We start from the raw sequence: 23,708 nt of genomic DNA on the forward strand, positions 1-23,708 counted from the left end.
GTGATAATGAATTAGGAATGGAAGGACAGATGCTAGTGATATTTAATGAAGGAAGTTGGTAACCTTTTGGATGTAATATATAAGTCAAGAAGGCAGGGGCAAAGATAATTGGGTTTTGCCTATGGCAAAATAGTGATGATAACATAAATGTGGAGCTGAGGAAGGGAGAAGGGCACTGGTTTATTGTTCTTGATGTTGAAAGTTCAGTAGAAGCAGGGGGTGCTTCTGGGGAAAGAGATAAGGAATTATTTTTGAGTTTTAAATTTTGATATAATATTGGTGTGGAAATGCACCAAGTTAGAAATACAGGGCTGAAGCTTGTGAGAGAGGTAAAAGACGGAGATATTAAGTGCCTTTTCAAAAATATGTATCTCTGGGATTAACTTTTCTCTAACAGAATAATATTGAGGTCCTTCTTTACAAGTTTTAAGATCAGATTATATGATTTTTATAAAGGCAACATTTAAAATTGTACTTAGGAAATAAGGAGATGCCCAAGAAATAGACTACTGTATTTTCAGTGCTGAAGTATATAAACATACTTGAATCACTCTTACATTGAGACTCTGTTCATCTGTCCATTTATCATCCAGCCTATCTTAGCACTTCTCAGACTGCACCATAATTTATCTATATTTTCTAATAGATTAAAAGTCTCTTGAGGATTTATGTGTGATTCCTGACAGATTCGACTTTTTTTCCTCAGGGCCTAGTACTTAGTAAGCATTGGATAAATTTGCACTGGGTAAATACATATTTATTGAGTGTTTACCTTGTGTCACATGATAGGCTAAGTGCAGAGGATACCAAAATGAGTGAATAATAGCCCCCAAGAAGCTCATGGTCTTTGGGTGATTAAGCATGTATTTAATGGAGGCCATGTGGTAAGTGCAGTATTTTTTGAGGACAGTGTGACTAGTGTCTGATAGAGTAATGAACACACTGCTATGGCAGGAGAGAGGAAGAGGGACTTAGCCTGCTGTGGAGAATAATACCAGGGATGGCCTCCCAGAGCAGGTGACTCTGAGCTGAGACTTGAAAGATGAATAGAAGTTAAACAGGCAGATGTGATGAAGAAGGGCTCTAAGGCAGAGTGGATATCATGTACAAACACATGAAAAGCGTAAGAGAACACAGTATATGTGAGGAATCTTGTGTAGTTCAGTGTGGCTGGAAGTATAGAGTGTTTATATGGGACATAGTAACAAAAGACACTGCTGGAATGGTTGATGTGACCCACTTCTCACAAAGAGCCCTGCATGCCATGCTAAGGATGTCAGCCATTGAAGAGTTTTTAGTAGAAGGGTGATTTGCAAGTGTAGGAAGATCTCTTTTCTGTAGCAGTATGGAGGACAGGTTGGGGGTGGACATAGATGGATATGAAAAAGTAATCTGATCAGGAAGTTGTTGAAATAATCTAGCCAAACAATGAGGACAAATGCCTGCAGAAAGGCATGGGCTTTTTGGTTAGTGAAAAATGAATGGATTTCTGAGAGACATTTAGAAGGTATCAGTGACTGATTGTTTACAGAGATGTGGGAGAGAGACAAGTTGTATGACTCCCAGATTCCAGACTTGAATTGAATGACTTCTGACATCACCTACCCAGAGTTGGGCCAAACTTCACAGGTTGAGAGCACAGTTTTCCACAAGACTGCCCTCACTTCAGACACTAGCTGCAAACTTGGGGGTCCCCAGGTCACTCTTATGACCAGCTGGCTACAAATTCAGGAGTTCCCACTACCCTCTCAGGTTTGATAATTCCCTAGAATGACTCACAGAACTTAGGGAAGCCTTACAGTTGAGCCCAGGACAGCATAGGCATGAACATCGTGGGTCCCCTTACACATGGCTTTTCTTCTGCCTCTGCTGCCCCAGAGACAAGACCAACCCCTCCTTTTCCTCCTCCTCCTTAGCCTATCCAAGGTGAAGACCTTTAAGGTGATACACTTCCATTTAATGAATAATAAATATGTTTTCTCATAATTTTCTTAATAATGTTTTCTTTTTTCTAGCTTTATTGTAAGAATACCATATACAATACATATACAAAATATGTGTTTACAATTTTTGTTATCAGCAAGGCTTCAAATCAATAATAGGCTATTCATTGATATGTTTTTTTTTTGGGAATCAAACATTATATGCAGATTTTTGACTGTGTGGAGGATTGGTGCCCCAACCCCTAAGTCATTCAGGGAGCAGCTGTACTTACGATGACAGTATTATTATAGCCGAAGGATATAAATCGGAACCAGCCAAAAGGAGAAACTTAGAGGGCGAGGTCTAGAAGGATGCCGAAGGTGACGCTTCTTTCGCCTTGTCTTCATGGAGTTAGGATGCTTTACTCTCGTGGATGTGTGACAATATGGAGATTATTGCACCACATGGACATGTGATAGTACTGTTATAATTTGGATATAGTTTGGATATTTGTCCCACCAAATCTCATTTTGAAATTTGATTCTTGATGTGGTAGTGTTGGGAAGTGGTGCCTAATGGGAGGAGTTTGGGCCATGGGGGCAGATCCCTCATGAATGGCTTGGTGCCAACCTCATGGTAATGAGCAAGTTCTCACTCTGTTCATTCTCATGAGAACTGGCTGTTTCCCCTCTCTCTTGTTTCTGTTCTTGCCATGTGAGTTCTGCATGCTGCTGGCTCCCTTTTACCTTTCTCTGTAAGTGGAAGCAGCATGAGGCCATCACTAGAAGCTGAATGGGTGCAGGCACCATGCTTCCTGTACAGCCTGCAGAACTGTGAGCCAAATAAACCTTTTTTTTTCTTTAAAATTACCCAGCCTCAGGTATTTCTTTGTAGCAACACAAATGGACTAAGAGAAATATGCAGGATATTGCCAATTAGGGAAGCTCACCTGATCAATTGAATGATTGCCCATGGTTCTTAATCTCTTGTTCTCTTCCTCTCCCTAAAGGTTGAGTTGATATCACATGGCTGAAAGCCCCAGCTCTCTAATCACATGGTTGGTTTTCCTGGCATGGTCATCCCCCATCCTGAGTTGTCTTGTTGGCATAAACTATATAGGGGCCCACTATGAGTCACCTCATTAGCATAAAATTTCAGGGCCTATTGTGATAACAAAAATAATCCTGTCGCTAGGGTAATTCCAAGGATTTAGAGGCTATTTTCCAGGGATCGGGGACAAAGGCCAGCTACATTCTTTATTATACAGGGTACAGGGAACTGATATTGGAAATAGAGAAAGGAACAGGCTTAAATAGAAATAAAATGTGTTTCAATAAATACTCAGCAGCTAATTGGAAATAGAGGCCTGGAGCTTCAGATAGAGTGTGAGCGTAAAATCGTGAGATACAAAGGGTGGTTGATGATCTGGTATGGATGAGTTTGTTCAGGAGTTTTGTAAAGGGAAAGGTTTAGAATTGCTTTGGGAATATAAAGGGCAGAGGAAAGAGGAGATCTGAGGCAGTGAACATAGCCAGAGAGCAGAAGTGTCTGGAAAAGAGCAGTGTCAGGGTTTCAAGAAGAGGGGAATGAATACCGTGAAGCAGCGTCAAAGATCAGAGAGAAGTCAAGGAGGTACGATTGAAGAATGACCATTAGGTTAGTAAATGAAGTATTTTTAGTAAATTGGTGAAGACTAAAGTCATATTGTAGCTTATGAAGAAGAAATAGCATAAACCATTGAAGGTTGGCTGTGAGAGGAAGAAGAGATGGATAGTAGCTAGAGGATTTGTAGAATCAAGTGAAGGATTTTTTTTGTCTCAATTTTATCTGTTTTTTTAAACATTTTTTGTTTTTGAATTGATACATAATAGATGTACATACTTTTGGGGTTCATGTGATAATTTAATACATTCACATAATTTGTAAAGATCCAATCAGTGTAAATGGGATATCCACCATCTTTAACATTTGTCTTCATGCTAAGAACATTCAAATTATTCTCTTCTAGTTATTTTGAAATATACAATAGACTATTGTAAACTGTGGTCACCCTACTGATCTATCAAGCTGTGCTCATTAATCAGCTTCTCTTAATTCTCCCTTGACCCCTACCCTTCCCAGCCTCTGGTAACCACCAGTCTATTCTGCCTTCATGAGATCCTTTTTTAGCTCCCACCAATGAATGAAAACATGTGATATGTGTCTTTTTGTGCTTGATGTATTTCACTTTACATAACGACCTCCACCTCCATCCATGTGGCTATAAATTACACGATTTTTTTTATGGCTGAATAGTATTCCATTTTATATATATACCACATTTTCTTTTTCCATTCATCCATTGTTGGGCACTTAGGTTGATTTTGTATTTTGGCTGTTGTGAATAGTGCTGTGATAAACACAGGAGTGCAAATAACTCTTCGATATATTGATTTCCTTTTTTTTTTTTTTTTGGATATATTCCTAGTAGTGGAATTGCTGGATCATATGGTAGATCTGCTTTTAGTTTTTTGAGGAACCTCCACACAGTTTTCCACGGTGGCTCCCACCAACAGTATGGGAGCATTCCCCTTTTTCCATATCCTCACCATCATCTATTATTAGCTATCTTTTTGATGAAAGCCATTTTAATTGGAGTGAGATGATCTCATTTTGGTTTTAACTTGAATTTCTCTAATGATTAGGGTTGTTGAGCATTTTTTCATATATCTATTGGACATTTGTATGTCTTCTTTTGAGAAATGTCTGTTCTGACCTTTTGCCCATTTTAAAATTGGATTATTTGTCTTTTTGCTATTGAGTTGCTTGAGCTGCTTATGTGTTCTGGTTCTAATCCCTTGTCAGATGGATATTTTGCAGATATTTTCTCCCATTGTGGGGGTGTCTCTTTGTTGTTTACTTTGCTGTGCAGAAGCTTTTTAGTTTGATATAATTTATTTATCTGTTCTTGCTTTGGTTGCCTGTGCTTTTGAGGTCTTACACAAAAAAATCTGCCTGGACTGATGTCCTGTAGCATTTCCCCAGTGTTTTCTTCTAGTAGTTTCATGGTTTCAGGTTTTTAACCTATTTTGATTTGATTTTCATATATGGTCTTTAATCCATTTTGATTTTTGTATATGGTAAGAGATCAGCATCTAGTTTTATTCTTCTGCATATGGCTATCCAGTTTTTCCAGCAACATTTATTGAAGAGACTGTTCTTTCCTTAAGGGATTTTTGTAATGTGGCAGATTAAAGTATATTTATATACCGAGGGGAAAGAGCCAGTAGACAAAGAGATACAGGAAAGAGAGAAATAAAGGAGTAATGTCGTGAGGAGGTGAAGTTTTTCAATATCGTACAGTAGCTATAAACAGCTGCCAATGTTAGAAATTAACTGCTGTGGGAGGTGGCCACATTAATGACATTGCAGGATGGCCCTCTCAGAGAGCATGGAAAAAGGCATCGGAGAAATAAGAACTTTGCTCTGGCTATGCCTATAGCATCAATTGGTCGTTTTCATGGTTTTTAAAATCTCAACCTCATGCAAAGTTGAGGGCTCCCTAACATAGCAAAAAAATATTTTTGTAAAACGAATGTTTCAAATTGTAGTGATTCCTGGTTGATCTGTGTATCAGAATTCTATAGCTAAAAAAGCATTTGGACAGTTTCTGAATTTGGAGTTTATGAAACTTTGACATACACATAGTTTTCAAAGCTTAAATCCCCAGAAGCTTGTCAAACCAACGTAGCAATTGGATCAGAATGCCTCTTAAGGAATCACCAGGTATTATGCAAAAAAATTTAGTGTGAGCTATGTATTTAAACTCTATTAAAAATCCTGGAAGAAAATAATTATTTAAGAACCCATTAGTTTTTAAGACTAGAAGGTTGGATTCCTTGAATAATTTTTATTCTTCACTGATTTGTTTTTATAGAATACTTTTATGTTGTTTTCAAAACTAAGAAGTAACTGAAGTTTAGTTTTTATTCTGTATTTACTGGCTCTTTCATCACTATCACTATTTTATATAAACTAACACATTAAAATACAAATCTTGCTAATTTGATTATGTTTGAATCACCACTGGATTTTTTACTGTTACCTTATTAACTCATAAATGGGTCTTTATTTTTTACTGAAAGCTGTATATTATAAATGCGCTGTGGAAGGTAGATTCTGTCCTTTATAGAGGGTAAGGAATGTGTAATTCTGCTACATGTGATAGAAAATGTCTTATTTTTTATTATGTGTAACAGAACAGTTGCTTTTAAGCAGTGCTCAATATTATATGTATATATCATATGCCAGGTTCAGGAAACTGAGATTATATCTAAATATATGAGAAACTTGTTTGTTGTCTGGGCTTTTTGTTAGGTTATCTCTGACTACCTCTGGCTTGAGACATTTTGTGAAATTTCTTCATTTTTTCTAGCTATAAAATAATACTCTTGCTAAATGCGTCATGATTTTACTGTGACAATTTTGAGTTTATCTTTCGACAGAAAAATCTTCATGTACATTAATAGCTGATGATAATTTATAAAAAAATTTTTAATCTGATAAATCATTTAATTCGTCTTTTGAAATTTCAGGGTGTACTGATGGTTGGACCCCCAGGCACTGGTAAAACTATGCTAGCTAAAGCTGTTGCCACTGAATGTGGTACAACATTCTTCAACGTTTCCTCTTCTACACTGACATCTAAATATAGAGGTGAATCTGAGAAGTTAGTTCGTCTGTTGTTTGAGATGGTGAGTGACGATATATTCAGATTTCAGAGTAGTGTGTGTAAGCCTATGATGCCCCCATGAATCAGTTCTGTCCACCTGGAATCTTTTTTGAAAAGGGCAATGTAATTCTATTTTAATAGTTCTTGACACACTGACGAGAAATGGGATGATGGGTTTTGTGGGGTAGTTGGTGTATCTTCAGTGTATCTTTTTCTTTAAGGTAAAACAAGGCCTTTTGGCATCCTGTCCACTGAGGGTGGAAGAAGAGACTTTGGTCGTATGTGTGGGTTGACTGGTATTTCTAGATCTCTAGGGAGCTGATGGAACAGAAGAATATTTTAATATATATTTTAAAAATCAGAGCCTGACCTGTCATTAAAGTTTATTCCTTTTTCATATGGGATTTGCAGTAACTTAAGAATGTATATTTGAGGATTGAGGTTGATTTATTTTTGAAAATTTTTTTCATTATGGAAATTTGCAGACATGAAAGTTCATAGTACAATGCACCCCTATGTATCTATCACCCAGCTTCACCAGCCATATAACCTTTATTTTTAGAAATTTCTTTTGTCTCATGGGAATGATTGATTTAGCCTTTGCCATAACCAGATGATGGCATTAAAATAGTGAGAAGTTTCTGCTCTCTTGCCACTGTTTTAAAAGATTTTTTTAAATACGCCGATTGTTTTATGAGATTATTGAATGATTTCTTTAAAATATTTTCATAAAGGCTAGATTTTATGCCCCTACCACGATCTTCATTGATGAGATAGATTCTATCTGCAGTCGAAGAGGAACTTCTGATGAACATGAGGCAAGTCGCAGGGTCAAGTCTGAACTGCTCATTCAGATGGATGGTAATTGATATTTAATTATTGTTTCAAAACTCTTATTTTTAAATAATTTGTGTAAACTCATAGTCAATGGATGGATTAGAAGGCAGCCTGAGTTTAATTATTTGTTCATTCACCCATTTGTTCATTTGTTCATGCACTCAGAAAGCATTTCTTGCGTACTTGTTAGAGATCATGCACCATTTCAGATTCTGAGATTACAAAGAAAAAGGCTTTCAAGGAGCTTACTATTTGGAGCAAAGGTTCTAGAGGCAGGATCTAGAGTCCTAGGGATCCTTGAGACCCTTTAAAGAATCTGCAAGATCAAAACTATTTTCATAGGAATATCAAGTCATTGTGTGCCTTTTCTTTTTTACTCTCATTCTCTCACAAGTGTACAGTAGAGTTTTTGAGAGGCTGTAAGACGTAGGGTATCATAAAAGGTAGAAAGCAGAAGCAGATATGAGAATCCAGCTTTTCTCTAGATAGACATTAAAGAGATTTGCAAAAATGTTAAAAAAAAAAAAAGCCCCTCTTCTTTTTTTTTAATATTTTGGAAAACATACTTTTCATAAAAATATGTAATGAATTTATCATTTTTTTAAGTGAATTATTTTTAAGTTAATTAATATTTTTAAATTTCAATTTTAGGTTTTTTCTTTTTTTTCATACAATCTACCCATGCACCATCTATTTTAAGTTTTAAAGATATTGATAGATACACTCCACACACTAAAAAGCTCTTTGGGGTTCTCAATAATTTTTTTTTTTTTTTTAAGGTTCAGAGCTTTGCTGTGTTGCCCAGGCTGGAGTACAGTGGTGTGAACACAGCTCACTGCAGCCTTGACCTCCTGGGCTCAAGCAATCCTCCTGCCTCAGCCTCCTAAGTAGCTGGGACCACAGGCACATGCCACCACATCTGGCTAAGTTTTATTTTTTGTAAAGACAGGGTCTCTCCATGTTTGCCAGGCTGTAGTTGAACTCTTGAGCTGAGGTGATCCTCTGGACTCAGCCTCTGAAAGTGCTAGGATTATAGACATGAGCCACAGCACCCAGCCTCAGTAATTTTTAAGAGTATGAAAGGGTCCTGAGATCAAAAAGTTTGAGAACCACTGATCTGGATGGGAAGCAGGCAACTGATCAGATGAGTATAATACATTATGGTACATTCTGGGGTAGAAGTAAAGTCTGGGTGCAGTGGAAACACAGGAGAGGCACCACCAAGACCAGGGGAGTCATGGAAAGAGATAGCCGAGTTGGACTTTGAAACATTGGTAGGAGTTATCCAGACAGAAAAAGGACCCTGAAGAGCCATAGAAGGAAGAGGGTATGGGTTCAGAGCTGCTGTTCAGAGATAAGTTACTCTGGTAGTTAGTTGTGTGGTAGACAAGAAGCCGTTCAAGCAAAAGATTAGAACAGATAAAATATGTTAAAAAAATATCCAGGGTGAGGGACTGAGTCTAGTGGCTCACGCCTGTAGTCCCAGCGCTTTGGGAGGCTGAGGTGGGAAGATCACTTGAGGCCAGGAGTTCAAAATCAGCCTGGTTAACATAGCAAGACTTTAACATAGCAAAAACTTTAAAAAGTAGCTGGGTGTGGTGGCATGTGCCTGTAGTCCCAGCTACTCAGGAGGCTGAGGTGGGAGGATAGCTTGAGCGCAAGAGTTTGAGGCCACAGTGAGCTGTAATTGTGCCGTGGCACTCCAGCCTGGGCAACAGAGCAAGAACCTGTCTCATAACAACAACAACAACAACAAAACACCAACAATATCCAAGTTGTGCTATTTCAGAACAGTCATGGTTATTCATCAACTGTGGATACTTACTGCATACTTATAATGTACTATGAGACCCTTCCCTCAATGAGTTTACCATTTTAACTTTTGCTAAAGTATGAGAGAAAGGAATAAGTTTTATTTTTGAGGTGGGGTATAGGAAAAAAAATTAGGTGTTTAGAATTGGAAAAGGAAATCACCGAATACAAATTTAGTCAGCTGAATTTCATTGAGGGATATTTGTGACTATTGTTGATTATTAGTTGGACAGCTTGATTCTTTGTCATAATGATTGAAGTAGGAGTTTCATAATAAGAAAATATTATATGTTTCAGTGAGCCGAGATCATGCCAGGGCACTCCAGCCTGAACAACAGAACCAGACCTTGTTTTCTTAAAAAATACTACATTGAACTAGGTTGCTTTGAGTCCACTAGGACTTTATTATGCCAGACTAGAAAGTCTTATCAATAAAGTTGATGGGTTTTTTTATCTTTTATTTTTCACTACATATTTTCTAGTTTCTGTTGTGTGACCTGAAATTTTTTTATTCTAAAATTTTAATTCTGAAAAGGAGACACTGTGTATGTACATGTAGTTGGTTTGGTTATTTTTATCTGTGATTACTGGGTTCATTCTTAAATGTCTTATTTATTTTTTACAAGTGACTTAAAAGTTTAAAGGACAGCATCATGGAAATATAACCTGTCTTTCAAAATTATAATTGCATGCTAGAATAAGTAAATGTGAACCCTCTGTTTTCACTTCTTGAGAAAATAGACTAAAAACTAAAATAAAATTTTTGCGGAACTTTATGATTTAAAAGAAATAAGAGGAATAAAACAGAGCCTAATCTCCCATGCCTTTTCTTTTCGGAGGAAATATGCATTCATTTTCTTATAGAAAAATGGATGTTTTTATTGGATTAAAATCCTGCACTAGGTTGCACAAGAAAAAAAAGAAAGAAAGAAAAAAAATTCCACACTAGGTTATGTGAATTCTTCTACTTCTTTGTTTTGTAGTTATCTGTTAATGAGTCTGGTTTTGCCACCACACAGAGGTCAGGACTGCACTGTCTTCATCATTGATTCTGCCACTTTGGCTAAAAGAAATGTTAATTGAATGAAAGAATAAAGGGTTGTAAGAAAAACACTATCTTTTCCTCCCTTACTGTGTATAGGAGTTGGAGGAGCTTTAGAAAATGATGATCCTTCCAAAATGGTTATGGTATTGGCTGCTACTAATTTCCCTTGGGACATTGATGAAGCTTTGCGAAGAAGGTTAGAAAAAAGGATATATATACCTCTCCCAACAGGTATGATGCCTTCTCTGTTTTGAGCTTTCTGTTAACTTTCTGTTACCTTTCCCATGTATCTAAATCTTTATTCCATTGCCATTCTGCTTAAAGAAGTTTATAGCATCGCAAAATTAATTTGTAGTAGATGCGAACACAGGCCACAGTACTCTATTGAAATTTCTTACGTTTCAGAGAAATTCTTAAATTTAGAACAATATTCATGTTAATAAATATGGTAGCACTTTTAAGTTTTCACTTTTCAACTTGAAGTTTTTTTGGATCTTTTTCAAAATACGCTGTTTTGGAGAGAGAGAGAGAGAGAGTGTGTGTGTGTGTGTGTGTACGTACATATATATATTTTTACTTATTTATTTATTTATTTATTTATTTACTTTTTGAGACAGAGTCTTATTCTGTTGCCCAGGCTGGAGTGCAGTGGCATGATCTCAGGTCACTGCAACCTCCACCTCCTAAGTTCAAGTGATTCTTGTGCCTTAGCTTTCCGAATAGCTGGGATTACAGGTGTGCACCACCACACCCAGCTAATTTTTATGTTTTTAGTACAGACAGGGTTTTGCCATGTTGTCTAGGCTGGTCTCAAACTCCTGGCCTCAAGTGATCTCCCGCCCCAGCCTCACAAAGTGCTGGGATTACAGGTGTGAACCACCACGCCCAGCCTGGAAAATGTAATTTCATCCTGTTAATGAATGCTGAAATTTCCATGAATGGTTTTTTCTTTTTATTTTGAGGTAAAATTTACATAGAATGAAATGTACTTAAGTATATAATTTGATGAGTACAAATCTGTACTCCTGTTTAATCAATACCCTCATCAAGATGTAGGGCATTTCTATCATCCTATAAAGTTCCTGTGTGCCCCTACCAGCTAATCCTTCAATAGGCATTCACTGTACGTGATTTTTATCACCATAGATTAGTTCTTTCTCTTGTTAAACTTCATATAAATGGAATCGTGACAGCATGTACTCACTGTGTCTGGCTACTTTCACTTGAGGTTCATCCGTGTGATCACATGTATCAGCAGCTTATTCCTGGTATGATTATACCACAATTTGTTTGTTCTCCTTTTGATTGGTATTTTAAGTTATTCCTAGTTTTTTTGGCTATTATGAGTAAAGCTGTAAACTTTCTTGTGCATATCTTTTTTATGGATGAATGTTTTCAATTCTTTTGGATAATATAAGAAAAGAAAAGATGGGTCATAGGGTAGGCATATGTTTAGCTTTTATAGGAAATACCCAAACTGTTTTTCAGAATGGTTGTACCATTTTGTATTCCATCATCAATAAATGAGAATTCAAATACTTCCATATCCTTGCCAACATGTGGTGTTGTCAGTATTTTAATTTCATTCATTCTAGTAAGTATGAAATGCTGTCTCATGATTTAAATTGGTATTTCTCTGATGACTTACATTGAGTACCTTTTTATGTGCTTTTTATGGTCATGGTATACTTTTTGTGTAGGGTCATTTCTTTTTCCCAGTTTTTAATTGGATTATTTGTTGCTTTATTAATGCTTTTTATGTTATTAGATCTGTGCATTGTGAATATTTTCTTCTAGTTTGTAGTTTGCCTTTTGATTTTCTTTATGGTATCTCTTAATAAGCAGACATTTTAAATTTTGATGAATTCCTGTTGACAATTTTTTTTAATGAATAGTACTTTTTGTGTCTTAAGAAATCTTGTCTATCCCAAAGCTGCAAAGTTTTTCTCCTGTTTTCTTTTGGAAACTGTATTTATATCTGTGATTCCTCTTGAATTTGTGTGTTTGTGTGTGTGTGTGTGTGTGGAGATGAGTCATTTTTTTCATATGTACATACAGTTGTTGTAGCATCACTTGCTGAAAGGAGTTTTCTTTTTTCATTGAATTACTTTGGCACCTTCATTGAAAATTATTTTGTTGTGTATGTGTGGGTCTATTTCTGAATACTATTCTGTTCCATCGTTTTTTAAATACACACACGTATGGTTATCTAAGTTATTTGTTTTTTTCTTGAGCAAGCTTTGGTAACATATGTCTTTCAAATAATTTTTCTATTTTTTATAAGTTGTCAAATTTATTTGGATTTGACCTAATGTGAATGTGGAAGCTGATTAAATAGTTACGGGAGATTGTGGAAGCTGATTATATAGTTCATGTCTGGTTCTGGAACTTGAAGTCAGTAAGGAGGGCACTTAGGAAGAGATGATGAATGTGAAGTGGTAGAAGTAAGGACAAACTCTACCTGTGGGGGTGGGATCCATAAGGATACATTGGAATCTATGTTGAACTCTTTTTTTCCACTGAGACTCCTAACCTTTCCTACAGAAGAAGCTAGCTAAATGTATACCTGGCTCAAAAGTCAAAGCTGAAGGAAGAAATGTGGCAGAAACTACAAAGAGCTGAAGGTGCAAGTGCTGCCCACACTAACAAGGAGAACTAAGAAATAAGTGACAGTATGTGCCAGCTTTCTGAGATGATTAATTTTTGCCTTTCAAATCTCAGACATGACTCATGTGGTCCACACTAACACAGAGCTATGCAATAAAGAGAATTCCGGGAAATGAAATTCCAGCTTCACTTAAGTTGGCATAATACAAATCTACACACCTTATTTTCCTTTTATTGGCCATAGGCTCTGTAGTGATGGCTCATTTTTCATTCCTAATATTAGTAATTTATCTCTATTGTTCCTCATTTTTGGTTGAGATTTATCAATATTGTTAATCTTTTCAAATAACCAAATTTTTGCTTTGTTAATTTTCTATTTTCTATTTCAGTGATTTCTTCTCTCTTTTAAAATTTTTTTTTGCTTTATACTTTGAGTATAATTTTTTCTTTCTGAAGTTAGAAACTAAGGTTATTGATTTTAGGAACCACCTTTCCCCACTTTTTTTTTTTTTTTTTTTAAGAGACAGAGTCTTGCTCTGTTACCCAGGCTGGAGTGCAAGTGGCATGATCGTAGCTCACTGCAGCCTCAAACTTTTGGGATCAACAGATCCTCCCACCTCAGCCTCTTGAGTAGGGACTACAAACACATGTCACTGTGCCTGGCTAATTTTTTTATTTTTATTTTTTGTAGAGACAGAGGCTTGCTGTGTTTCCCAGGCTGGTCTCAAACTCCTGGCCTCAAGCAATCCTCCCAATAGCATTGGGATTACAGATGTGAGCTATTGCACCTGGGCTTTTTTTCTTTTTTAAATTTGCACATTTTAAAGCTATAAATTTCTCATTAAGTACTGCTTTGCTTTTATCTCACAAATTTTGCTGTATCATATTTTTTCTACTCTTTAAGTTAGAACTATTTTCTAATTTTCCTTTTTTAATTGCCTTTATTTGGTCCTTGAGTTATTTAGCATTTAAATTGGTTTGGGAGCCAAATAATTGGGGTGTGTTCTAGATATCTTATTGTTGATTTTTAATTTAATTCATTGCAGTCAGGAACATACTCTGTAAGATGTCAATTTTTGAACTTCTTGAGATTTGTGATTCAGCATATAGTCTATCTTGGTGAATGCTCCAGATGCAATTGAGTAGAATGTTTATTCTGAGCTTGTTACAACGTTCTATAAATGTCAGCTAGATGAAGTTGGTGTGATAGTATTATTCAAATAATAAGATCCTTGCTGATTTTTTAGTCTAGTTTTTCTATCAGTTACTGAGAGTGGCTTATGGAAATCTTCATCTATGACTGGGAACTTGTTTATTTCTCCCTTTAGTTCTTTCAGTTTCTGCTTTATGTTTTGGAGTGTGTTTTGATGTTCTGTTGTTAAGTAAATAAATTATCATTGTTATATCTTATTGGTCCTATTACCAGTATGAAATGCCTCTCTATCTCTGAGAATACACTTTGACTTGGTATCTGCTTTGACTGCTATTAATTTAGCCTTACTGTCTTTCTTTTCCTATTGTCGGTGTGCTATATCTGCTTTTTATCTTTAATTTTTACCCTACCCTGTCTTTATATTTACAGTGCAGTTTTTTTTTTGTTTTTGTTTTGTTTTGTTTTTTGAGATGGAGTCTCACTCTGTCACCCAGGCTGGAGTGCAGTGGCGCGATCTGGGCTCACTGCAAGCTTCACCTCCCGGGTTCACGCCATTCTCCTGCCTCAGCCTCCTGAGTAGCTGGGACCACAGGCACCTGCCACCACGCCTGGCTAGTTTTTTGTATTTTTGGTAGTAGAAACGGGGTTTCACCGTGTTAGCCAGGATGGTCTCGATCTCCTGACCTCGTGATCCGCCTGCCTCGGCCTCCCAAAGTGCTGGGATTACAGGCGTGAGCCACTGCACCTGGCTGTCTCTGCTTTTTAATAGGTGTATTTAGTCCATTTAAATTTAATGTAATTGGTGATATGATTGTGTTTAAGTCTGCCATCTTGCTATTTGTACTGTTTGTTTCTCTGTACCCCCCTTGCTAATTTCTTTTGGGCTAATTGACTATTTTTACTATTAATTTTAATGCCATTATTGGATTTTTAGCTATACCTGACTATATTTATTTTAGTAGTTGCTCTAGCCATTACAGTATGCATAATTTTATATAGTTATTGTTTGTGCTTTTATCTTTTAAATTGTGTACCTAAATCAAAAGTGATTTATATACCACCACCATTATAGTACTACAGGATTCTGTACCTATCTTATATTTACCTTTATTAGAGAACTTTATATTTCATTTGCTTTTGTGTTGCAGTCTAGTATCCTTTTGTTTCAACTTGAAGGACTCATTCAGCAATTGTTGTGAGGCAGGTCTATTCATGATAACTCCCTCAGCTTTTGTTGATCTAGAACGGTCTCCTTCATTTATTTCACCATCATTTTTGAAGAGCAGTTTTGCCAAAATAGTATTCCTGGTTGGCAGGCTTTTTCTTTTATTACTTTGAATATATAATGTCACTCCTTTCTGGCATGTAATGTTTCTGCTAAGAAATATGTTGATATTTTATGAGTGCTCCCCTATAGATGACAAATAACTTTTCTTTTGTTGCTTTCATGATTCTGTCTTTGTCTTTGAATTTTGACAATTTGATTATGTGTCTCTATGGTCTTCCTTAGGTCATCCTACTTGGAGTCCTTTTAAGCTTCATGAATTTGTTCATTTCTTTTCTTATACAGGCATACCTTGTTTTATTATGCTTCTCTTTACTGCACTTTGCAGATACTGGGTTTTTCACAAATTGAAGGTTTGCGGCAACCGTGAATTAAGCAGGTCTGTGAGTGCCATTTTTTCAACAGCATGTGCTCACTTTGTGTCTCTGTCACATTTTGGAAATTCTCACAATATTTCAGACTTTTCATTGTTATTTGTCTGTTACAGTGATCAGTGATCTTTAATGTTAGTGTTGTAATTGTTTTGGGGTACCACAAACTATGCCCACATAAGATGGCATACTTAATTGATAAATGTGTGTTTTATGACTCTTCCTTTCCTGAGGCCTCCCCATACCCTCAGACAGAACAATACTGGAATTAGGTCAGTTAAGAACTCTACAGTGGCCTCTAAGTGTTCAAGTGAAAAGGAAGATGCAACTCAAGTGAAGGAAGAATTACATCTTCCTTTCCATGTAAAGGAAGACATTTATGAAATCAGAAGCTAGACACGAGCTTAGTGAGGAAAGCATGAAAGCTGAGATACGCCAAAGCTAGACCTCTTATGCCAAACAGCCAAGTTATGAATGAAAAGGAAAAGTTCTTGAAGGAAATTAAAAGTGTTACTCCAGTCAACACACGAATGATAAGAAAGTGAAACAGCCTTATTACTGATATGGATAGAGTGATCTGGATAGAAGATCAAACCAGCCACATTTCCTTAAGGCACAGCCTAATCCAGAGCAAGCCCCAACTCTCCAATTCTATAAAGGTTGAGAGAGGTGAGGAAGCTGCAAGAAAAAAAAAATTGGAATCTGAGAGGTTGTTTCATGAGGTTTAAAGAAAGAAGCCATCTCCATAACATAAAAGTTCAAGGTAAAGCAGCAAGTACTGACACAGAAGCTGCAGCAAGTTATCCAGAAGAACTAGCTAAGATTCCTTTTGGAAATGTTACTGCTTACTGACAATGCACTTGGGGTATATCTCTTTGATGGAGATATACAAGGAAATTCATGTTATTTTCATGCCTGCTTATGCAACATTCATTCTGTAGCCCATGGATCAAGGAGTCATTTTGACTTTCAAGTCTTATGTTTAAGAAATACATTTCATAAAGTTATAGTTGCCATAGATGGTGATTTGTCTGATAAATGTGGGCAAAGTAAATTGTAAACCTTCTAGAAAAGAATCATTCTAGATGCCATTAAGAACATTTTTGATTCGCACGAGGATGTCAAAACAGTCTTAACAGGAGTTTGGAAGAAGTTAATTCCAACCCTCATGAATGACCTTGAGGGGTTCAAGACTTTGGTGGAGGACGTCACCATAGATGTAGTGGAAAAGCAAGAGAACTAGCATTAGAAGTGGAACTTGTAGATGGGACTGGATTGCTGCAATCTCATGATAAAACTTGAGCAGACAAGGGATTGCTTCTTATAGATGAGCAAAGAAAATATTTCTTGAGGTAGAATCTCCTGTGAAGATGCTGTGAACATTGTTGAAATAACAACAAAGAATTTAGAATATTTTATAAACTTAGTTGATAAAACAGCAGCAGATTTGAAGAGAATCAACTCCAATTTCAAAATAAGTGCTGTTATGGGTAAAATGCTATCAGACAGCATTGCATGCTACAGATAAATCTTTCATGAAAGGAAGAGACAACTGATACAGCAGACTTCACTGTTTTCTTATTTAAGAAGTGGATACTGCCACCCCAACCTTCAGCAGCCACCACCCTGATTCACCAACATACATCAACATTGAGGCAAGACCATCCATGAGCCAAAATATTACAACTTGCTGAAGGCGGAGATGATTGTTAGCATTTTTTTTTTAGCAATAAAGTATTTTTACATTAAGATATCCATTTTGTAGATGTAATGTTATTGTACACTTAATAGACTACAGTATAGTGTAAATACAGCTTTTCTATGCATTGGGAAACCAAGAAATTTGTGTGACTCAGTTTATTATGGTGGTCTGCAACCAAACCTGCAATATCTTTGCATTTAGGAAGTTTTTGGCTATTGTTTCTTCAGATAAGCTCTTTGTCTGTTTCTTACTCTAATTCCTTCTGGAGCTTCCATAGTATGTGTATTGATCTATTTTATGGTATCTAAGTCCCTTAGGCTTTCTTCACTTTTCTTCATTCTTTTTCTTTTTTGTTTCTGACTTGATTATTTCAAATGACCTGTCTTTGGGTTCACTAAGTATTCTGCTTGATCAAGACTGCTGTTGATCCTCTTTAGTGAATGTTTCGATTCAGTTATTGTATATTTTAGCTCCATAATTTCTTTTTGGTTCTTTATATAGTTTCTGTCTGTTAAATTCTTATTTTGCTCATGCATTGTTCTCTTGATTACATTTAGTTGTTTTTCTGGGTTATCCTGTATAGTGCTGAGGTTCTTTAAGATGATTATATTGAATTCTTTGTCAGATAATTCTTAGATCTTTGTTTTTTTAGGATTGATTCCTAGAAATTAATTTTTTCCCTTTATTGGTCCACGTTTCTCTGTAACATGTGCCTTGTTTTTTGTTGTTGTGATTTGTGCATTTAAAAGAACAGCCAGCCCTTTCGACCTTTATGAACTCACTTCGTACAGGGGAAGACCTTCACCAATCATCCTGGCTGGAGATTCTGAGGACCTCTCAAACCTTTTGTGGGTCTGCTGCCTCTCTGGGCTTGTGCATGTAATTTCCCTATTAGAGAGGTTTTCTGATTTCTTTTTCAGGAGCTTGTAGTCTCTCTTGCCCCTTCTGTTATCTGTCTTTGGTATTGTAGGTTTTCTGGCATGCAACAAATCTCTTAACTCTCTTTTGTTCTTTGTGGCCCCTGGGCCTTCAAGGTCTCCCAGTTCCATCAGTCCTTCAAGTCAGGTGAGATAGAAATCAGTCCCTTGGGCAGTCCTCTGAAATGCTGAAACATTAGACACACATTCCACTCTTCTCTTTCCCTCCCAAGTAAGGAGCCACAAGCTGGTTGCTTTCTCCCAATCATATGGAGCTGTGTTGGCTTTTGTCTACTGTATTATAAGTTGCTAGCGCTGCAACAACTTGCTGAGTTCTCTCTTTGTGCCTGCTCCAAGTGTGGCAAGACAGAAACCAGCCCCTTGGGCAGTCCACTGAAAAACTGGAATGCTGGATGTATATTCCACTTTTCTCTTTTTCTCCTGATGGAGAAGTTGTGAGGTAGGCATTTCCTCTTGATTGCATAGAGCTGTGCTAGCTTGAGGAAGGAGCTGATTTAGTTAACATGAAATGGCTTTTCTTGGCCAGGCACGGTGGCTTATGCCTGTAATCCTAGCACTTTAGGAGGCTGAGGCAGGCAGATCACCTGAGGTTAGGAGTTTGAGACCACCCTGTCCAACATGGAGAAACCCCATCTCTACTAAAAATACAAAATTAGCCGGGTGTGGTGGCGCATGCCTATAATCCCAGCTACTCGGGAGGCTGAGGCAGGAGAATTACTTGAACCCGGGAGGCGGAGGTTGCAGTGAGCCGAGATGGCACCACTGCACTCCAGCTGGGCAACAAGAGTGAAACTCCATCTCAAAAAAAAAAAGAAAGAAAAGAAAAGAAATGGCTTTTCTTACTCATTTCAGTGCAGTTTCCTAGGCTTTGAGCTTGCCTGTGCTGTGGGGCTGTGAATTCCTAACTGGTGGCTGAAGTTCTTTTACAGACTTTTTGAACTATATTGTTAAGTCATCGGTTCTATGGGGGGCTTCTATAGGAAGTCTGAGGCATCCTATTCTACTACCTTGCTGATGTCACTTTTGGCCTCCATTGTTTTTTTGATATGAGGTCAGCTGCTATTCATATCATTGTTCTGTTGTGTGTGATGTGTCTTTCTCCCTCTGTCCACTTTTTTTTAAATCAACTTTATTGAGAAATAATTTATATACAATAAATTTTATTCATTTAAAATTTAATGAGTTTGACAGTTAAACAGCCGTGAAACCATACCACAATCAAGGTGGAAACCGTGTCTTTTATCCTCAAAAGATTCCTTGTGCCTCTTGTAATCCGTCCTTCCCTCTTCCCTCTACAACTCCCCCTCAGGAAACCACTGGTCTAATTTTTGTCAGTATAAAGTATTTTGAAGTTCATATTAATAGAATCCTACAGTAGGTATCCTTTTGTGACTAGATTCTTTCACTCAGCATGGTGATTTTGAATTTCATCCATGTTTGTTGTTTTTATTGGTAAGTAGTGTTTGTTCCATTACGTGGACATATCACAGTTTGTTTATCCATTCTCTTATCAATGAATATTTGCATTATTTCTAGTTTGAGGCTGTTGTGAATAAAGCTGCTATGAATATTCATGTTCAAGTCTATGTAGACATAGACTTTTTGTCTTAGATAAATACCTATATGTGAAATGACTGCGGTATGTGGTGTGGTATATGTCTACTGTAGAAAGTAAGTTGGCATTTTCTTAATTGGTTGTCTTCTGTGGTTTTTTTTTAAGGTATTCTATTTATCTTTGTGTTTCAGCAGGTTGACTATGATGTGTTCCTTTTGTCTTGCATGTATGTTGGACTTCTTGATACTGTCTCACAGGTCATTAAAATTCTGTTAAATGTTTTTTCCCAAAAGTTTTTCTTTATATTTTTAAGGTTGGATAATTTCTAAATCAAGCTTCATGTTTACTGACCCGCTTTTGTCATCCCTAATCCGCTTTTAAACCTGTCTAGTGAATTTTTTATTTTAGATACTGTATTTTCCAAATCTAGCATTTCCATTTGTTTACTTTTTTTTTTTTTTTTAAATGGAGTTTTGCTCTTGTCGCCCAGGCTGGAGTGCAGTGGCACAATCTTGGCTCACCACAACCTCTGCCTCCCGGGTTCAAGCAATTCTCCTGCCTCAGCCTCCCAAGTAGCTAGGATTACCGGCATGTGCCACCATGCTTGGCTATTTTTTGTATTTTTAGTAGAGACAGGGTTTCTCCATGTTTGTCAGGCTGGTCTTGAAGTCCTGACCTCAGATGATCCGCCTGCCTTGGCCTCCCAAAGTGCTGGGATTACAGGCATGAGCCACCTCACCTGGCCTCCATTTGGTTACTTTTTATAGTTTTTATTACTTTGCTGGGATTCCTCATTTGCTTATTTTTGTCTCTTAAAAATTCTTTGGCATTCTTCCCTTCCAAAAGTAGAGCTTAGTTCCCCTCCATCTGAATGTGGATTAGACTTAGTGATTTTCTTCTAAGGAATAGGATATGGCAGAAGTGATGCTAAATGATTTCTGAGGCTAGATCATGAAAAGGATAGTTTCTGCCTGACTCTCCCTCACTTGGATCACATGGGATCATTTGCTCTTGAGGAGGCCACCTGTCATGGCTGGAACCATGTGGAGAAGCCCAAATGGGAAGGAATTGAAGTTTTCCACCAGCAATCAGCACCATTGTGCCAGCCAATGTGAGAGCTACCCTTGGATGACTATAGTTCTGGTCCATGTATTAACTGCAACTTCCTGAGAGACCTTGTATTAGTCAGGGTCCTACAGAGAAACAGAACCAACAGGATGTGTATATATAGTGAGGTTTATTTTAGGCAGGTGGCTCACACGATTATGGGGGCTGGTAAGTCCAAAATCTGTACCCTGAGCTGGCAGGTTAGAGAGCCAGGAAGAGCTGATACTGCAGTTCAGGTCCAAAGGCTATCAGGCTGGAGACCCAGGGAGAGCCAGTGTTGCAGTTGAAATCTGAAGGCCATTTGCTGAATTTCTTCTTCCTGGTGTGGGAGTTCAGTGTTGTGTTTTATTCAGACCTTCCATTGATTAGATGAGGCCCACCCACATTAGGAAGGGCAATCTGCTTTACTCAAAGGCCACTAATTTAAATGTTAATCTCATCGAAAAATGTGTTTACAGACACATTCAGAATAATTTTTCTTTTTCTTTTTTCTTTCTGAGGTGGAGTTTCACTCTTGTTGCCCAGGCTGGAGGGCAATGGCGCAATCTCACCTCACTGCAACCTCCACCTCCTGGGTTCAAGGGATTCTCCTGCCTCAGGCTCCCAAGTAGCTGGGACTGCACGTGTGTGCCATTGCACCTGGCTAATTTTGTACTTTTAATAGAGACAGGATTTCATCATGTTGGTCAGGCTGGTCTTGAACTGCTGACCTCAAGTGATCTACCCGCCTCTACCTCTGAAAGTGTTGGGATTACAAACATGAGTCACTGTGCCAGTCCCAGAATAATTTTTCATCCACTCTTTGGGCACCATTGCCCAGCCAAGTTGACATATAAAATTAACCATCACAGACCCCAAGCTAGAACTTTCTAACTACACCACTCTTAAATTCTTGACACACAGAAACTTTGAGGATAATAAATAGTTATGTAAAGTCTGTAAGTTTTAGTAAAATTTTTTATTCAGAAATGGATAATCTACCACTTTATAGTTTTTGTCAGCTAATTTTAGCATTTGATTCATTTGTTTCTGTTAGCCACTTTTTAATTCTCTTCAGTGTGGGCCATATTTTTCTGCTTCTTCACATATCCAATAATTTTATTGTATGTGCTACATTGTAGGGATTACAGATTATGTATTTTCCTTTAAATGGTGTTCTGGCAGGCATTCAGATTACTAGCAGAACTAAGAAAAATCAGTATTGAGTTCTTTACCGCCTGTTGGTTAATACATGCAAACAGTTTTCTTTATATTCTGTCTCATTTTATAGTTGTTTACCATAGGAGGGCAAGTTTGGTAACAGTTATTTCATCATGGCTAGAAGTGGAAACCTCACCTACAAATTTTGAAACTTAATTTTCGTAACATATTCCTTGATCACCTTTTTGAGTAGACCCCAAGGCTGTATAACATAATTACTTGACAGATTTTTTAGCTCACAGATTCCATCTTATATTATCTTTTCTGGCTGTTACTCTGTATTCTAATAATTTAATGATGTCGTTACTTAAAAAGAAAACTTTTCATTTTCTTAAAATAGTGCTTTATTTGGCTGGGTGTTGTCGCTCATGCCTGTAATCCCAGCACTCTGGGAGGCCAATGTGGGCAGATCACCTGAGGTCAGGAGTTTGAGACCAGCCTGACCAATATGATGAAACCCTGTCTCTACTAAACATACAAAAGTTAGCCAGACGTGGTAGCAGGTGCCTGTAATTCCAGCTACTCAGGAGGCTGAGGCAGGAGAATCACTTGAACCCAGGAGATGGAGGTTGCGGTCAGCCGAGATCATGCCACAGCACTCCAGCCTGGGTGACAGAGCGAGACTCCATCTCCAAAAAAAAAAAAAAAAAAAAAAACTTAATTTACGGATTGAGCTCATAAAATAATACGCTTATTTAAAGCAACATCAGAAGCGATTAGATTTAGAACCTATAAGCCATGCTGGAATATTGCACCTCTGAGAATTAACTCCTTAATACCTGTCTCATACACAAGTTGAAATTCGGGTGGTTTTTTTCTTATTTGTGATTTAAAAAGTTTCTTCCCATTCTTTTTCTCTTCATCCATGTTTTTGTTTGTTTTTTTGAGATGGAGTCTCGCTGTGTTGCCCAGGTTGGGGTGCAGTGGCGTGATTTCGGCTCACTGCAATCTCCACCTCCCGCATTCAAGCAATTCTCCTGCCTCAGCCTCCCAAGTAGCCAGGATTACAGGCACATGCCACCACGCCCGGCTAACTTTGGTATTTTTAGTAGAGATGGGGTTTCACCATGTTGGCCGGGCTGGTCTCCAGCTCCTGACCTGAAGTGATCCACCTGCTTCCACCTCCCAAAGTGTTGGGATTACAAGCGTGAGCCACTGTGCCTAGCCCATGTTTTGTTTTCTGAACAAAATATGTGTATGATATCTAAGATATTTGAATGTTTAATTTTACTACCATATTACAGTGATTATAAATAAAAATTGATACCAGTAGAGGGAATAAAATTGTTGCTGCTTGAATGTCAGTCACGTTATTCAAACTTTTGTTTTTTGAACTTTAATTCTTCACTATAATAAAGGGAGAAAAACATAATTAGAGAATAGTTGATGACAGCAAGTTTCTGAACTGCTAAGGAAAGCTTAGGTATTAGGGGAAAGACATACTTTATATTGGTATAAAGGT

General features: G+C 37.3%; 1 protein-coding gene across 6 annotated transcripts in view; it reads left to right on the forward strand.

Moving 5' to 3' along the window:
- Positions 1-23,708, forward strand: part of KATNAL1 (katanin catalytic subunit A1 like 1) — a 99,183-nt gene that overhangs the window by 60,728 nt on the left and 14,747 nt on the right. For 5 of the 6 annotated variants that reach the window (XM_003270229.4, XM_003270230.4, XM_030818572.1 and 2 more), the window contains exons 7-9: positions 6,498-6,656; positions 7,369-7,495; positions 10,425-10,559. In XM_003270229.4, coding sequence (XP_003270277.1) covers positions 6,498-6,656; positions 7,369-7,495; positions 10,425-10,559 — 421 coding nt within the window. Of the gene's footprint in view, positions 1-6,497; positions 6,657-7,368; positions 7,496-10,424; positions 10,560-15,752; positions 15,757-23,708 lie in introns of all 6 variants that reach the window. The other variant, XM_030818574.1, reaches the window with a different exon arrangement.

Source organism: Nomascus leucogenys, chromosome 9 (assembly GCF_006542625.1).
Source record: "Nomascus leucogenys isolate Asia chromosome 9, Asia_NLE_v1, whole genome shotgun sequence".
NCBI classification, from domain to species: domain Eukaryota; kingdom Metazoa; phylum Chordata; class Mammalia; order Primates; family Hylobatidae; genus Nomascus; species Nomascus leucogenys.